The sequence below is a fragment of the Poromitra crassiceps genome (assembly GCF_964638095.1).
Source record: "Poromitra crassiceps genome assembly, chromosome: 2".
Taxonomy (NCBI): domain Eukaryota; kingdom Metazoa; phylum Chordata; class Actinopteri; order Beryciformes; family Melamphaidae; genus Poromitra; species Poromitra crassiceps.
This window is the reverse complement of record NC_139624.1, coordinates 81,211,248-81,230,135: the sequence shown is the minus strand read 5'-3', so window position 1 is coordinate 81,230,135 and position 18,888 is coordinate 81,211,248. Positions and strand designations below refer to the sequence as shown.

Below are 18,888 nucleotides of genomic sequence, written 5' to 3'. Positions count from 1 at the left end.
TATTCGCATTTACCCAAAATGCGAATATAAACTTGAATGGAAACACCAGAAATTCGAATAAAGGTCGAAATATCGCATAAATGTTTTTACGCTTGGAGGGGGTGGATTTATCAGCGTATCGACAGTAGGAAGATGCGAACTTTTGCAATGGAAACAGATTTTGCGAATTAACGATGACGTACCAGATGTGACTTCACTTCCGCTTCATGCTACTCCAGGGGGAAATGGTGGCGATTAGCGCCAGGCAGTCTGAATGAAATTGAATGTAACGTTCGCAATTCTATGTATTAAATTCTAAAAAACGACCCTCAACATTTGGGAAGGCTAAGCCACACAACTAGTTCGTTATAATCTAACATCATGCTTTGAAGGCGACTTTACGACGATGAGGACGGTGATCATCACCATCACCGGGTGATGACTCAATCAAAGCAGGTCTCCGCTGATAGAGAGTCAGGCACACAGGCACGTGTTACGCCTCCTCCTGACGAGAAGCGCCACCGACTGCTCAACCTGCCGACTCCCAAAACTCGCTAAACAAAACTGAATGGAAACATGCATAAATTCGCATTTTATTTTGCGGATTTTCACAAAATTTGCTTGAATTATGCGATACATTTGGATGGAAACCCAGTTAGTGAAGCGCCAGTGCTGTTATCGTGAAATATCAGCACTGGTAGGATCCCTCTTGTCCAATCAAATTGCTCCGTCGGAACTAACTGTTGTATAATTATCAATATCAATACTTTTGACAACCCTGCTTTAGAATGTGAAAATAGTGGACAACTTCAGAGGATTATCCGGTTTATGATCATCAAACCTAGTCTGGGGAGAGATGCTGCCGCGCCCTACCTGGCAAAAATGCTCCACACTCCGCAGCTGACAGCGAGGAGTTTCACCGGCAGGATGTAGCGCGTGGGAGGATCACGCGTTACACATACCCTGGCGGCCGGACACATACCCTTCCCACCTGCAGACACGGCCAATTGTGCCTGTATGGACGCCTGACCAAGCCTGAACCCTGTTTTCTTTACATCCTTACCTCATTACCTTTTCTAACTCTTTGTTCTCCAACTTGCAGCTCTCTGCTTTGCTGCTACAAAGACCTAGCTGCCCTGGCTGCAGAATCAATCAATTCAACTAAATTTTTTTGTTCGCTCTTCAGGTGCATCTGATGAACCCAGAGAACGTCCCGAAGCCGTGCTGCGCCCCAACCAAGCTGCATGCCATATCTGTGCTCTACTTCGACGACAACTCCAACGTCATCCTGAAGAAGTACAAGAACATGGTGGTACGGGCCTGCGGCTGCCACTGACGTTGTGGGCGGCTCCCGGGCCGACGGTGTTTGGCTGGCAGTTGGACTGGTAACGGGCCGCTAATCCACCAGCGTTTGGACTCCTGGGTGAGGTTGACCCTAACTAGACACCAGTTTTCCTGCCCAAATCCTCAGCCTGCGAGGAATTTCCACCCTGAAAGAGAATCTACACACGCTATTCCAGTGATCTTGGACAGTTCAATCAATCCATCGATTAATATTTGTCTCTCAAAGTCAAAAACAAAGACTCCAGTCTTAGAGGGACATTGCAGAACTGATGTCTGACGTTGTTGTTTGGAGGCAACTTTGCCCTGCTCCAATGTTGAGCTATCAAGTTGCCTGTCACCTTCCCTATTGGCTATGGAGTGGAGTCTTCACTTCCTGGGTCTCTGAGTGAGTGAGTGAATGATGGGGTGTGTGTGGGGACGAAGTGTTTGTTTGTATATTATGTGTTTATGTAAGCGTGTGTGTGTGTGTGTGTGTGTGTGTGTGTGTGTGTGTGTGTGTGTGTGTGTGTGTGTGTGTGTGTGCTGAAGAGGCTAATGCACCCCTTCTCCCTCACTGAAGGGGGCGAGAGGGGGTTAACTGAACTGTTGTGGGACCGGCCCGAGTGCTGCTTTCCTTCGCCTCTCCTCTTCAAAAACAAAATGTTGGATCAGTTCTCAGAACCCCTTGCCTACTTACTGAGGAACTACTTCTCTTCTCGCGCATCGCGAATCGACTGTGTGTCAACCTGTGTGTCATCACAAACGCAGGGAAACCAACAGCAGGGGATGACATCATCTGGTCTAATGACAGAAAACGTGTAGAAATGCATCGTCAGATGGTGAAAATAATCTGAGGCTGAATTCCTTCCAGTGTAAGTTGCATGGTATACGTTGTGTTAGCCCCAACAATCCAATACTAAATGAATGATACATTGGAGTCAGGCGAGATCCGCATTTCCTTTCCCCTTCCTCATGTATTTTCTCCTCAAGCCATATTTGCCTTCCTAAAATATAATATGGACTGAACCAAAGTGACCGCAGGCTATTTTAGTTGTGAACTGCTCCAAATATCCCCTCCGTGTCAATATTTGCCGGGCTCACACTGAGCCCCGATCCACCGTGCGCCAGTTCAACATGATGCATGTTGTGGCCAAACTGATGTTTTCCTCCAAAGAAGTGAAGAATACAGCCTTATCCCTCCCACACGCCGCAAACGGCCATTTCCATGTCGCTGCACTCAAAGTTAACAAACGCTTCCACCCCTCGACAGCCCATCAAGAGATTGTGGAAAAACATTTAGCGAGTCAAAAACAGCCGGCAGCTGCTCTGTGCCAGCTTTCTGAAATTAGCCCTTTGCTTTTTCAACGTCAAGGGTGAAATTATGCCGAGATTTGTGTCAAGTGGCAATTTATCTCCAATTGAACGTGTTACTGTGAGCTTAATTGTCTTAGAGTACAGTGTCTTTGAATGACATGGACTTTTCATAGAGAGCATATTTTAATGAACAACTAATACCAATATGAATTGAAACACCTTATGTGCCTAACCAATCAGAAATTACAAAATATACCTCTGGTAAGCTGCTGTTTACATTTGTGATCATGTTTAGACTGTTTTGTGTAAATACTTGTACATTCTCAGCTTATTTATTGCACCTTTTATTAAAGAAGAAAAATCACATACCATATTAACAGAGACAGATACAAGAACAAAATGAAAATACAAACTTATTTTTGGAAAAAGAAATTTTATTACGAAATCTCATGTTACAACTTGCCATTATTCTCTTTTTTTGTACAAAATTCATGGGTAGTGTACAACCCATGACTCACAAGAAGAAAAAATACTGCTTTCTGTCACTGGAGTTGCCTAGACCATGTGCTATCCATAAAAACTTTTACTGAGAAAAAACTGCTTTGTCAATGTGTCTGTGTTCCTTGGTTGAGCGTTGAATCCTATTGTCTTCTACTTCATACAGCACATACTTTGTCAGAGCTCATTTCAGTTAAACAGCAGGTCCGGCAGGAGTAATAGGGAAAGCACAAATTACTTTACATTCACACATTTTAGAATCCCTTTGAGGAGATCACGGGCGATCACACGCCAAGCCTAAGTGCTGTTTTGAGGAAAGCTTTGGAGCGAGGTTGCAGCTCATGTTGCAGCTCATCCAGATGTGTAAAGATGCATTTGGAGGGGATTTCTAAGTTCAACAAATAAAGCAGTGGCGGCTCTCAATACGGTCAGTAACAGAGATATGGGGCAACATGGTGCAGGCCTGAGACTCCATAATGCTAGGAGTAGTGAAGGATGGTTCAATGACATCACAGGAGCCAGAAATGAATGCGATTCTCACAAATTCTGAATCGGGGGGGAAGCTCTCCATGAGAAATGTGTCTAATTGTTGTCTACATAAAAAAGCTAAAAATCCTGATCATTCAGAAAAAACCTTCATATCTCTGCACCATGTCAGACACCCATGGAAACAGTGACTCCTCCATCGCTACTCATTCTAGTCTGCATGGCCGTTTCCCTGAGAGTTAAGTTAGTTAGGCCGTCACTGGCAAGGATTAAAAAGTACCTTCAACTTAACACTCGACTTCACGATGGGATGACGCAGCAAACGCTTTCAACCTTTTGCAGTACCGTTACATGAATGGCTTATGATTTAACAATAGATCCCACATATAAAATGTTCCATTTGAAAAGTTTTCAAATGGCTACAGAAATCCAAAACTTCAGTGCTACCCTTGTAATAATCACCAATGTATAAATCACGTGTATATTTCAATTTGCACCAGGAATTAGGGTTCTGACCGATTTAGTGGTGCGTGCAAAGTGGTTGTCAGACATTCATTTGCGGAGCCAACTGATTATCCCATTCTCTATTGCAGAATAGTTTTGGTTGAGCAACAGCAATGAAATACATTCACATCCCAAACACACTACTCGATCATACTGTCCTTGCTCTCAAGACATGAACACTGGGGAAAGAAAAGAATGGAGTCGTTGCCCATCAACTGACTCCTTTTCTGAAGAGAAACCAAGTGGGTGGGAAGGAGAGGGAGAGAGAAGTGAGTCGGCCACAGCAGAGTCCTACTGGCCAGATATGCAGTGTGGGCGGGGCAGGGTGGTGGAAGGTGAGTGCTGATTGGACCGTCCTACAGCTCGTCTCTTGCCTGCTTCATCACGAAGGAGTGCAGACTCTCCAGGTCCCGCCCTCCGTTGTGCTCGTCTCCCTGTGTGCCCGCCCTGAACATGATCAAGGTGGGGTAACCTCGCACCTAAGGAAGGAGGGGGAAACAGTAGCGTCTTATTCCATGTTTTTTTTTTTTTAAGCCATTTTTCTTAAGCGCTTAAAGTTTTAACAGTCAATGTACATGTATGAAATAGATTTTTATGTTACATGTTACTGCCATTCACGGTTTTGTATGATACATCTTTGGTATGAAAATGGCTTTTATAGCACTAGAACCTCCACTCCCAAGAGTGGATGTTGAACTCTGATGCAGCAGGAATCTAATTTAGCAGCTGTACAGTTGCTATTGTAAACCGCTACTAACAAGTGGCTTCATGATTTACCATCAGATGTCAGAAAATAGTAGATGACATGAGATAGTGAGGGGAAATTCAAGAACTATATGAGAGGATAGTGAAACAAAGTGTGTGAATGTTGCCCGTATAATATAGCTTGAGTTTACCAAGTCAAGACCAAGACTGTGCATGAAATGATCATGACTGTTAATCATAAAACTAGTCAATGACTCACCATGCTAGAGAGGAGAGCAACAGCTGAAAACAGCTGATATCTAATAATAGTTAACTATTATATATTGTAGCACTTTTAACTATAGTTAAATAGTTACATAATAGTTTTAAAACTTGAGGATAATTTAATGTGATTGAAGTGTGTGTCGCCAAAGACTAATTTGTCATTTGAACACGTTCCTTCCAAGAACTGCATTTAAACGGGGGGCAGCGATGGACAACAACGCACACATGCTTTAAATGTTTAAAATCCTCTGGATAAAATCGAAATGGTGTGTGTGCGTGTCATTCTTCTATGCAAGAGTCCTCTAACATCTTTACAATAATTAGTGTAAAATCCAAATAAAATATGAGGCAGTGGTATTGTTTCATTGCTATGTGATGAAACCACCATCTCGGTTTATTCGTTCCTGTGCGTACGACACACTTAATCTGGAGGAAATGGAGAAACTGACAGAAGGAGGAGAGAGAGGGAAAGGGAGACAGAGATGGTTTGTCGTTGTGTTAATGGTGGATCAAGTCCAGATACTTACAGAGAACCTGTTGCAGAGCGTGCGCTCCACAGTACAGTCCACTGTGGCTATCTTGACGTCGGTGAGGCCGGGAAACTCCTTCTTGGAAAGGTCCTCCCATGTTGGAGCTAGATTCTTACAGTGGCCACACCTGTTAATACAGGAAATAAACAACTTGTATTGTCAGACAAGTGGTTGGAAGGAATGAAATGTCAGGTTTTAACTCAAATAAATTTGTAATCTTGAAAATTTGTGTGTGCAACTCTTTCAGCCATTATGTTCTACCTCTATGTTGGTTGTTATATCACAGGCTCTTCCAAAAACAACACAAGCAATAGGTATTAACAAATATGACTTATATTACCTCTTTGAGTGATGTAACTAATTTTGCTTCCTCAAATGGTATAACTAATTGATCAACAGTCTTAGATAAAGCCAGATTACAACACTCACTCACTATAACACTGGTTATTTAATGTGCATGTACAGTATGTTTGAGCTGATGTAAATATCAAATTGTTTATTCAAGATAAGGATACAAGAGACAAGGCTATATTGACTATACAGATATCACTTCATGGTTTGATAAAGGGCATTACTCAAATGTTTGCCTTGAGGTGACAAAGTATGGCCCAAGATAAACACAGTCACATAGATACAAGCTATGAAGATGCAACATTACACCAAGCGCACACAGAATTAATCCCAACACTGAATCTTTCCATGAAACAGAGTAACCATGTGAAAGCGGTCAACCCTTATTGATTTCAGCTATTATTAAATCCACTTCAGTCTTGGGAAGGCAGATGTTAATTGAGGGGATACAAGATCAAGGATTTTCAAGCCTTGAGATGAGTGAGACATTGTGCAAAACATGTCTTTATTCCAAATACAGGCTACAAGCCTCAATTGTCTTTTGGTTTTCTTAAATTGCCATAATGGGTTGAAAAAACAAATTGGGATCTCACCATGGAGCGAAGAATTTGATAAAGGTCAGCCCCTTGGCTACCTTCTCATCGAAGTTGCTCTCTGTCAGGACGAGCACACTGGACTGCAGGGACAAGAGGAATACCAGTTTAATATCACATTGCTGACCTGACGAACAGCCCTCAGGCTTGAAATGCTGTCAAAATTAATGGTGCAAAAATTGACACCACGACAATAGAACTTTAAAAGAAAATAGCAACATCTTTGTAGATAAGGCCCTCTCATACCAACTGATGAGACCATACACATTGGGACATCTGCGGGCTGGATTCGAACCAGCGACGTAAGGATCTGATGTCCGCCATGCTGTGGGCCAGAGCTGGGGCCGGGGCCGCACGGCATGCTGTAGCGGCTCTAAATGCTGAGCAGAGCAGTAACCTTGCAGCCATACTCCTCCTCTATGGGTTCGAACCAGCGACCTAAGAATCTGAAGTCATCGATGACCTCACAGACAGTTGCTAAAGTGACATCACCGATGACATCACAGCCACTCGAGTGACATCACAGTTGAGTGACATCACCGATGATGGTGGTCCAGTCCATGTCACTGGTTCGAATCTGGCCCACGGGTGTTCCAATGTGTATGGTCTCGGTTTTCATGTCCCCCCCCCCCCCCCCCCCCCGAGACATGGATTTGACCAGATAAGACAGATAAGAGGCGGCAGGAGTGCAGGGGCAGCTGTTATCAAAACCAAGGTTCAGTGTCTTGGGGAGGTTCAGCCCAAAAATGTGTGATGGGTTGCCAAGCGTGTATGCAAATAAGTGTAAAAATAACTATCAAATATGATGTGCAGGGATATCATCAGGGAAACAAAGGCAGTAACCTGAGAGACATTTCCCCCCCAGAAACGGCCATTTCCCTTCAATTATATGGCTAATGGGCTTTCTTCCCACTGCGACACCTCTTCTGTTATATGGGGAGTTTAGATGATGTCATCGTCCATGCTGAGTGAACTGCCCATCTGAAATTCTGGCATCCAGCAGCAGGAAATAGCTTGCCTAACCATAATTGCTAGTTCAGTATTGCACAGTGGAGTGGGTGCTAAGCACACAAATCCATAACTACACCCAGGTAAAAGATGGCTGCCACATGGTTCTTTTGTGCAAAACTGAAACAACAATGTGGAATGACATTTTGGCACCAACTTGGCAGATCAGATTCCTAGTTCATAGAAGTGTAGTAAATGAATACATTGATGTGCCTCTATTTTTAGAAACTGTGTGGTTGGGACAATCTGCTGTGTGTTGAGTTGAGTCTGATGGACCATCAGTGGTTGTTCAGTGATGTCTCCACTTTCAAAGCTGCTCATGTACAGCTCCGTGACACCATTATATATATATATATATACATATATATATATATATCGGTATATATATATAGGCAGCGGTGTGTCTTCTATGCACAAGCTATGCTGAGGAAAAAGTTTTATTTTTGCTCTGATGAGGTCAAGATTAGCCTGTTTAGAGCCTATTGTACTCCCCTTTATACTGCCCCCCTGTGGGTCAAGTTTAAGCAGGCTAGCATTCAAAAGCTTCAGGTTGCTTACAATGACTGCATGAGGATTCTGCTCAGAAAGCCAAGGTGTTGCAGTGCTAGTGAAATGTTTTGTGGTGCAGGAGTCTACACCTTTCATGCCCTGCTGAGAAATCTGACCTACAAGTTTATCTGTCGTCTTAATGTGTCTCAGAAGTTGATTATTATGCTGCTGTCCCAACCTGGTCTCAGTGCTATTAAGTACAAGTCTAGCATATGGGCACATTGGTACAACTTTTTAATGTAATGTATTGGGGTATGTGTATGTTATGATTTTATGTATTGTCTGTTTTTATACTGGACCTTGTGTCTATTAATAATAAAGTGGTGATGATGAATGAATGTATGTATGTATGTGTATGTATATATGTATATATATATATATATATATATATATATATATATATATATATATATATATATATATATATATATATATATATATATATATATATATATATATATATATATATCTCTTCTACCTGGACAGGATAGTAGTTAAACTACTAATAAAAGACAAATTACAAAAATCACTCAATCCATTATATTTTACAAGTGTAATGTAAATCTCGAGTCTGGGAAGAATTATATGAATCCATTTTCAAATATGTTTTGTCCATTTCTGACTGTACAAACATCTGCTCAACAGACAGTGTAGCTATCTGGAGCTGTACACTCTGCTCAACAGACACTGTAGCTATCTGGAGCTGTACACTCTCAGCTTCAACATGCCATACAAATGCAGGCTCACACACAGACAGACACCATCCAGCACTTAACCGCAAAAGAGCCCGTGTTTCTTTTTTCTTCAAAACACTTCACTGAAGATTCCTTGAAAAGGCATGTGCTTACAGTATTTGGCAATGGATGCTTGAAATAAAGAAGAAGACTCAATGAATGAAAGAGCACACACACACTGGGCACTATGCAGAAAGAGCCAGATACATGCATCACAACTGTGATCACGACAACACTTCCAAAGCAGGAAATAATGGAGGGAAATGGAGGAAACAAGGAATACGCTTTAGAAATAAATACAGGCTGTGTGATATAGTTCTCTCTTGCACAACACACACACCTACCTCGACCTCCTCCTCTTTGGCTGGCTCATCAGTGGGGATCTCATTTGCAGCTGGGTCCTCCACAGGAGGCTCCTCAGCACTGGCAGCAGCCTTCACCTGGTTGTCCACAAAGTCTTTGAATGAGTCCAGGTCTCTTTTCCCTCTGTACTGGTCTATCTGCAAGAATAAAATAAAATAAACAAATATAAACAAACAAACAAGATACAAAAATAAACAAAATGTGATGATATGACAGTATTTTTATTTTGGGCATCTCCAATTGCAAATCTTTGCTAGTTTCTAGCACTCAAAATCTCCCTTTTTTATTTGAATTACCACTGGGTCAGAACATCAAAGGACGTGTTTCAGAGACCCAGTGGTCATTAAAATAAGGGAAAAAGCAAAGATTTGCCCTGGCACTTGTGTGTAAGATATGGCCCTGGCACCTCTTCCATACCTTCTTTCCATTGTAGAAGAAGAGCAGCGTGGGATATCCCCGCACGGCGTTCTCAGAACACACCTCATAGTGCTGGGTGCAGTCCACCTAGCCAATCAGAAACAAGATATTGGTTACTTCAAAGCAATCAGGAAAAACTGGACATCGAGGGTTATTAACTGAAACTGGTTCGTATCAAGTTCTGAGTTGCACTTCCTATTAAGTTACCAAAATAGCGAATTGAGAAGGTCCTTTGCAATTGGCTTCATCATGCCGTACTGTTCTGTAAAGCTCTTCCGGGCGAACTGTTATTTCAAACAGCGTGTGTGATCATTAGACTACATTCAAACACCAATGCAAACACTGACCATGTACATTTGCTTAGGAGGTGTGCAGTCTTTTATATAACCCAATATGCAAACAACTGGTATCTTGTCAGATTATCAGTATCCTGTTCTGTCATACAAGATATCAACATGACCAAGCAGGAAGGACGTTACGTTGAAATGAAGAGAGCAGATGGAGCACAGCTTCACCTCTGTGAAAAGAATTAACTAAATAAATAAATAACTGTTTGGTATCAAACTGTTTGGCTCTTTGGAAATAGGATTCAGATTTTCTGAAAGTCAACACATATTGAGCATGGGTGAAGAAAAAAGGGAAAAGCACAAAAGGCCAAGGAAAACAAAATCCTTTTGTTGAGACCACTTAAAGAAAGGCATTGTGAACACAAAGACTTTTGTGGTTCTATTGATTTCAGCTATGCTATTTGGTGTCTTTTACAATATAATATGTGCAGATGAGAAGACCACACACAGAGCGAACGAACCCCTTCACTCTTTATATCAAAGAGGAGACGAGAGATAATGGGCGCGTCTGCAATTGCTGCAAATAGAGTGGTGAGCCTTTGGAGAAGGGACAGGGAGTGGAACAAATATTTTCAAAATAATTTTCAATTATAACTTTCTAACGAGTGAAAACCCCTCATGTAGGCCAGGGATGGCCCCTGTCCTCACTCGGTGCTGCCCTTGAGCCTTGAGTGAATTTCACAACTCCCGATTTTCATGGAGATCGCTATTTTTAACCCTTTCTCCCGCTGTGCGCTCCCGATAATTTCTCACATTAATCTCCCGATTTCATAGTGATACAAATCAAATGGCTTTTCTCATATTCAAAAACAACTACCGGTACTCTTGTCTTCTCGACCTTACTCATGTCAACATCTGAGGAAATATATTTTTTGATCTGTACGACTGGAAATATAAATACCTTTATCGACCAAAAGACAAGACTTTTTGGTCACAAGTCACAAACCTCTCACATGGATTATGGCTGCTACTGGCACTTTGACACAGGGTTCCCACACCTTCAACATAAAATTCAAGGACTTTTCAAGTGAGCCGGTAGAGAAATCTCTACTGGTCTGAAAAAACCCACCTTTCCTATCTTGATGTCATCAGAGTGCTCAAAGGTGGTGGCCAGCTGCTCCCAGGTGGGGGCCATGGCTTTGCAGTGGCCACACCAAGGGGCAAAGAACTTGACGAAATGGGCACCTGAGGTAAGAGGAGGATGTTAGAAATAAAGACAGCAGACACGGCAGAAATAGTTAGCAAGAGACTTAAATGCACATGACGCAAAAAACAAACAAACATAATTATACATACATTATGGAGAGAAAGTTAAATGCACAATGTTACACTAAAGTGAGGCTGAAGAAGTTTATGGATTCAGGTTTTTGATTTGATGGAGCGACATAAAAAGTTGCTTCCACTGCAAACACAACATAGCTGGCCTTGAACGAAAATATACACCTCTTATACGGAGGTTATATGCGACCAATTACGCAACATTTATTGCATCACTGTTGCCAGGGTTTGAAGGTGGGACCTATAAACACGGCTTTTAAAAATGCCTATGTCATATCCTGCCTTTTTTCATCTCCAAACAAGAAACCATTTAGTTTTCCTCTAAACCAAAACATTCAACTTCGGCGGGGCTTAAGGGCCGTCATTTCAACGAGACAATTATCGTGACCAAAGTTTATTTTTGCAGTCCTTGTCTGAAAATCCAGAAACGTGAGGTGACAGGAGACAAATGTTACAGAGTGGGGTTGCGTTGACTGATGCTGTGTATTGTGGCTTAGGTACTAGTGGGGTTGTGTTGACTGATGCTGTGTATTGGGGCTTAGGTACTAGTGGGGTTGTGTTGACTGATGCTGTGTATTGGGGCTTAGGTACTAGTGGGGTTGTGTTGACTGATGCTGTGTATTGGGGCTTAGGTACTAGTGGGGTTGTGTTGACTGATGCTGTGTATTGTGGCTTAGGTACTAGTGTTGACTGATGCTGTGTATTGTGGCTTAGGTACTAGTGTTGAAATGAAATGTTGTCTAATGTCACTCATGTAAAACAAGGCAATGAGCTGTTTCCATTCTCTAATGAGGTATGCAGAACTCAGCGTGGTTGAAAACTGAACATTTAAAATGAAGACAAAATAGAAAAGAAATATGTGTCAAGGCAAGATGCACCTGCGCAAATACACAGCAGGAGTTACCCATGTATCTGCCTAAGTTAGGAGGCTCAATAGCACGCTTCTCAAAGCATTATAAGCAGTGTTTTCGACTATTTCTTTACCTTTGGCAATGTGCGTCTTAAAGGTGGGCGCGGTGAGCTCATACATGCCCTGTTTGGGTTCAGGGGCTTTGGGAGGCTCCAGCTCAGTTTCTGGTTCCTGAAGGACACACAACAACAATATAATGTCTATGAGCACCACCATACAAGAATAATACCAGTACACACATGCACACACAATAAACGCTTATAGCCCAAACATACCAGACGCCTATCCTATGCTGAAGCAACGCCGCTCGGAGGCGGTTTCATTCCGGCGTCCTTGTTAACAGTGGAGAGCCATCACACCGGCCGCAGCGCGTTGCCTCGCCACCCCACGCTGAAGCCACGTTGCACACGTGCTGCAGCGATAGTTTCGGCGTCTGGTCTATTTTTCACGTGAATATATGTATTTAAAATAGTCACTTTACACCACACTTATTAGGAGCTAATGCAACACTTTGCCAATGTTTGAATGTACCCGTGCCTCGTTTGTTTTAACTTGCATACCTTTTTCTGTGTGTGAGTTAAATTCCTTGTATGTGTACAATACTTGGTCAATAAAGCTGATTGTGATTCTGCCATAGCAATCAGTGTGTTGAGATAAGTGTGCACACTGGAGGACTGGTAGCTGTTTCTGGGGAAATGGACCCACACAAACACTTATGAGTTGGGTGCTTTGGCTCGCATTGGTCTGCACGCTTGATAACTTACTGCTGGATATTTCTACACAGTAGACACACACTTTTTGTTTATCACAGATTATTTTTTGTGGTCTATTACATTACTGGGGATAAGAAGTATTGAGTCAAAAGGTATATTTTAATCAAACTTTTCGGATGCAACACTTACCGAAGGCTCCTCCTGGAGCGTCTTGAGCATCCAGGTTTCCATAGACTGCAGATCCCTGGGCCCCTGGTACTTCACTGCCTCCTGCTCTGGCTTAAACAGCATTAGCCTACACACACAGTATATTTGTGGAGAATTCTGGCACGGTAGAGTCAAGATTCAAGACTAAACCCACGCATGAAAGTGTACTCAAAGTCAATGACCCATACATGCAAACACAATCCTTTAAATTGGCTCACTCAATTATATCACAATCATACTCAACAGAAACGTGTCCATTCAATCATCATTACAGACTGTGGGACTTGTTTAATAATGTTTATAGCCGTAAAAAAGAAGAAGTTATTTCACCCCATCCTGATCCATTAATGCTGATTCTGCAGGTATGCAGTCAGTGGCAAAGGTTTAAGAGGATGCAATTAAGATACTGGTTGAAGTTTCAACTAAATAGCCTATGTCACTTATCTGTCAATCAGTGATGAAGGAGACTGTGGTGTATGTTGTCTATGGTGTATATAGGTTCTGAGTCATTTTTAGCCTAAAAACCCACTGCTATCTGAAAATCAGTTAACAGGAAAAATGTGGTGCACTGCGTAGATCAGTTTCCATTCAATGTTCTGTTCTGTTCACTGATGACGCGTCCTAGCGCATGCTGCAGTATGTATTTGAGAATATAGAATCCTGGCTTGCCTCTGGCCAGTGACACTTAGGAAAGACTAGGTGACAACCAAGTATAGTTTGGTGACGAGCTGGAGAGACAGTTGACGGTCGGAGAGACGGCAATCGGTACGGGATGGGATTAGCACCCCATCTTGGCTCTCTCGTGAGGGAGAAATCCACAAACGCTACGGATTAGCCTCCTGAAAATCTGCGCAAAGATCGGCGCGGCCTGGGGTCCTTCAGGCTAGAGCGAGGTGCTCGACGCAGGCGAATGACGTGCAGCGCACAGGCCCTCTTGAGGCGTCCTTGAGGCATCCTCTCTGCCTCTGGATTGCCTTTGCCACGGGAGGGTCTGGTGAGACGAAGGACGAGCACGGCCGGGAGTAACCCACAGAGCCTAGATCCTCCATGCACCGAAGGGCCAATACTGCGGCGTAGCACTAGCTCTATTGCAGCGGATTGGGCGTTCTCGCTTAGCCCTCCCGCAGGCAACGTTGCAGACAGAGTAGGAAGGCTGATCCGTGAGCGGCTTCTGGGACGCGAGTCGGGGTCTTAATTGGCCTCGGCTGGGTCTACTGGGCGAGGGTGTATGATGTTGACAGACCCGAAACACCTTACGACCCCAGATAACATCACTGATGACGCGTCCTAGCGCATGCTGCAGTATGTATTTGAGAATATGTTCTGCTAGCTGACCTAAGAAAATTAAGAAAGGTATGAATTCAACTCCTGTGCGACATCTTGCATCCACAACTGAATGAAACCAAATGGCGAATACAATGGCTGCACTGGGAGATCCTGACTGGGGCTGCAACTAACGGTAATTTTGCTAATCGATTAATCTGTCGATTATTTCTTTGATTAATAGGATGAATTTTTATTTTTTATTTTATTTAAACACAAAATGTTCTAAATTGACAATATTAGTGCACAAAAGTGCTGCTTGACTGGACCAGAGCTGTCTAAACAATGAAAAATTATAAATAATAAAAAAAGAACAATGTAAATCACTACCTAAGTGTTAACAGGATGTATTACTTAATAGGCTACCTTTAACAACAGGCCACGGACTATATGAAGGTAGATTGTTTCTGCAGTAACACGTTCTCCTTCTCGCTCTCATTACCGTGGTGCGTCCGTGTCATGCAAGGTCAATTTTCATAGTTTACTTTGCAGCTAACACAGTTAGTTTAGAGTTTAGTTGGAAATGTTTTGCCGCCTCTGCCATCTTATCGCCGGCATGGGGGTCCCGTCTCGTCTCCATGGAGACAACACGTGACGTAGTCAGTCCGCGACACAGGAAGTGGCCAGCTGTGCAACATACACAGCAAGTCCAACATCGTATATATGAGTGAGTGCTAGACTGAACGAGTGAGAGAATGTTCAAAATGAATGCTAGAGGGAAGAAAATGAACCGGGGTGGGCATTAGCCCTGCTGAGTATTGAAGTGTCTGTCTACTTACGTGGGGTAACCCTTGACGCCGTGGACATTGGAGCAGAACTTGGTGTCCTGGACGCAGTCTACCTTCACCACGTACACCGGGGGACTGTCCATGCCATTGTATTTGTCTGCCAGTTGATTCCATGCTGGCTGTAGCGTCTTGCAGTGGCCACACCTGGACACAACAGCAGCACAAACAATGTCAGTGTGCTATAGAAGTTTATCTCTAAAACGTCAAATTTACATAAATTGAGGAAACCATTACACACATTGTCACCCTATTTTTGATAATTGCCAATGTTTTATCAGTGATCTGTAGTAGGCCCAGGATCATGAAATATTTTCTACACTAGTGGACCACTGAGAGATAGCCCCCTGGTCTGGAACACTGTGGTCTCCAAAGCCTCCAGGACATTCAAATTAATCATAAATCACTGATATCACTTATGTATACAATTGATGATGTCATCATTGCTCGAGTGACATCACATGGTTAGGTAATTAGGGCAATCCTTAGGTTATTAGGGCAATTAATTGGCTCTAATTACCTAATTTAAAAGATTTGCCCCGTTAGCTCACCCACAGGGGTGCTCTTTACACTTTCTAGAATTGGTGATGTCACCAGTGATGTCACTCGAGAAATGATGATGTCATCATTGCTTGAGTGACATCACATCAGGTAATTAGGGAAATTGGTCTGATTTTTGGGGCAGGAGAGGATGATCAGGTTTTACAGAAAGTAGGGAAACAGTGGATGGATAAATCCAGGAGGCGGCGGTAATGCAACATAAAGGATGCCAACTGCCATAAAACACCACAGAAGAAGTAGTAGTATTAGGGCAATTAATCATCCCCAATTACGTAATTTAAAAATCTGGCTCGGTTAAGGTCACCCGCAGGGGTGCTCTTCAAACTTCCTGAAAGATTCAGCCCGATTGCAATGTAAAATGTCATAGCTGTGGTCGAAAACAATTCTGCTCACTCCCACTGAGACAGACGCATTCTTCTTCTAAGAAGATTAATAGTGACAATCCCAAATGTCAATGATGGTAACAAAGTGCAATGGCACAAATTTGAGATTAAGGTTTGTTATAATAATATAGAAGCAGTACAACACCACATCCTGTACTTGCTGTTAAATCACTGATGAACATGCATTTTAAGTTCCCCATTTTCAATGATATTCATCATGTTTGAGCCTGAGTGATTGTTTGCTTAAAACTGTAGGTTGACAATGAGATATTTAGTCCCCGCTGTCAGGTGAAAAGTGTCTGGCAAATGCACATGTATTGGAGGAGGGCATGTGTGTGTGCCTACGGCTCTGCCCAGATCGGCAGAGGGCAGGGGGGGGGGGGGGGCGGCTGGAAGATATTTAGCAACCCTACTACACCTTTGATTTTACAAACCGGCCTCACTTTCCAGTCTGACAGAGAATCCTGAGAGGAGAGTACACTGGAGGATTTCCCCTCACCCAACATCTATCCTGCATTATCATAAGAGTTTCAAAGTAATTCCTCTGGGGGTTGGAGCAACAGTACAGACATACTCCAACAAACATGAGGGGAACAAAGGCTTCTACAAACTTGACGTCAGCAGGCCGCCTGCTTGAACACATCTTGCTCAGACGTGATCTTGGTTGTGGGGCTGACATTTGATTGCAAACTCCTTCTTGACCACAAACATCTGTTGTTTCCCTAGAGATCAATCCATTAAGATGATGCTACAGGGGTTGAAGCTTTGCACGCAATGGGGCTCAGGGGAAAGAGATGGGACATACTCTACAGACTTGTAGAGGCTAAAATTTCTATATGAGGCAGCAATATTACTTTCTTCAGAAAACCATGATGCTGACGATGATCTAGTGCTGAAATGTTTGCCTAATCTTCTAAAAATAAAGGAAAAGGGACCATGCAACTTACTTATATCTATATCATCCCTGTAGGTATTATTGGCACTGAAAGCCACATAAGTTCTGATTCTATGTAAAATATAAGACCTAATATTTAATCTGAAGCTAGCCATAGTAAAGACAGAACAGGGAAGACGTTTCCATGTTTAAGGAAAGAGAGTGTCACTGACAAAATGTAAAATACAGGAATTTGAGCTGAAACCTGGTGAGGGTAAGTGCTTTGTTGCTGTAACATTAATGGGATGTGCATGTGCTGGGCAACTATAGAGAAGGCAGACAGTGACATAGTCCAGAGGGGTCTCAACATCCCCCTGTCAGGGACACCACAGACAGACCACTTTCATAAAGGTTTTCTCCCAGGGTCAGAGACACCCCTGACAGGTGTAGGTGTGTAGGTGTGTGTGTGTGTGTGTGTGTGTGTGTGTGTGTGTGTGTGTGTGTGTGTCTCTCTACTGTAACTGGAGATAACAGTGGGAGGAGTTTCATATACATTCTCTCACGTCTAATTTATATTGAATTAATGGTAAAACTGAACTAAGCCCATTCCCGTTGGCAAATTCCTGGAGCCCCCACAATGACCTCTAGGGGTCCCAGACCCCAGTTTGGGAACCACTGACAGAGTCAATCAGTGCTTGCCACGTAAGCGAGCCCAGCAAACTGTGCAAGTGGTGGATCCTCTCTGCACTTTAAATAAGCATGAGTTCCAAAATGTATGTCAAACAATTAATCCTTCAAATTCATAAGCATTAACCTTCGTTAAAAAGAGTTAACATCTAATGCATGCTAGCTCCCCGAGGCCTTGTGAATATTTTCAGTGTTTCAACCCATTCTTATAAAACTGGCTAACTAGTTAGCAAGCTAGCTAGCAGGCTAAGCTAATCCCAAACGTCTAACCAAGGGGAAGGGGCTAACTTAGCTAGCTAACTAACGTTAGCTTGCTTGCGAACTAGCCGGTGAGCTCATATTCTGCTTCAAAAACAATGTCTAGCATTTCCAGTGCATAAGAGGGTTGTTAGAGAAAGACAGTAGTTATTGGCAATCATTCCATTCAATGTCGTCTACAAAAACTTAAAATGTTTACCATGGTGCGAAGAACATGACAAAGTGCGGTGCGGTGGGCACAGCATTGTTGAACATCTCCACCGTGTACGTGTGTTTAGCGTGCTCATCCTCCTCTGCATCGTCGCAATATACACTACTAATAATAAGTAACGAACAATAAATAAAACGCAACATAAAAGGTGTGCAATTCACTGCTGAGGCCATGGCGAATCCCTCCTGTGTGAACCGGCTGGTGTGTGTGGTGAAAACCTGAAGACTCGCAGCTGTCACGCCCCTCCAGCAGGGCTGCGTTTGAACGTTAAAGGAATGCGGCCTCTGGATGGGACGCATGCAAATAGAGATACAGGTGGACATACAATCCAGATGATGTAGAGATCTGGGGCAGCCAGCCGGCAAGCGCTTTGCTGCTGCACATACAAACAGCACCGGGCAGCGGGCTGAAAGTGTCACTAGTAGTAAAGAGCCTGTCTGAAGTACAGTGATGACTTGCTGACAACAATAGGCCTACAAGTAAACAATGGGAGGTAAATTATCTATTATTACCTACGATTTGCGGAACATTTTCGTCATCCCATTCATTACTTCAACCTGGTTGGTTACTGGTTAGACGTCTGAAGTAATAACTCAGCTGATTACAATGCAAGCAAATAATAGCCACTCAGAAATTCAATTTGTATGATAATTGATCAATTGTGACATGTCCTATTTACTGCAAGTAAGTGGTATTTCCTATTTAGGCTACTGTCACTTCCTGGTAGTTAACA

At 42.9% G+C, this 18,888-nt stretch overlaps 2 protein-coding genes across 2 annotated transcripts in view; one reads left to right on the top strand and one right to left on the bottom strand.

Annotated features, from left to right (window-relative positions):
* The window catches only part of bmp6 (bone morphogenetic protein 6), an 84,279-nt gene extending 80,552 nt beyond the window's left edge, over nucleotides 1-3,727 (top strand). Inside the window, exon 7 of the mRNA XM_083651273.1 lies at nucleotides 1,166-3,727. Within this exon, the coding sequence (XP_083507399.1) occupies nucleotides 1,166-1,315 (150 nt within the window). The 3' untranslated portion in view covers nucleotides 1,316-3,727. The remainder of the gene's footprint in view (nucleotides 1-1,165) is intronic.
* Nucleotides 3,035-18,344, bottom strand: txndc5 (thioredoxin domain containing 5). The gene is made up of 10 exons (XM_083651281.1): nucleotides 18,144-18,344; nucleotides 15,176-15,328; nucleotides 13,056-13,161; nucleotides 12,228-12,324; nucleotides 11,035-11,150; nucleotides 9,619-9,705; nucleotides 9,183-9,338; nucleotides 6,548-6,630; nucleotides 5,601-5,730; nucleotides 3,035-4,583 (listed from the first exon to the last, which is right to left on the bottom strand). Exons 1-10 carry the CDS (start codon nucleotides 18,326-18,328, stop codon nucleotides 4,461-4,463), a joined length of 1,236 nt encoding a protein of 411 aa, XP_083507407.1. The 5' UTR covers nucleotides 18,329-18,344; the 3' UTR covers nucleotides 3,035-4,460.
* Between the last annotated feature and the right edge of the window lie 544 nt (nucleotides 18,345-18,888).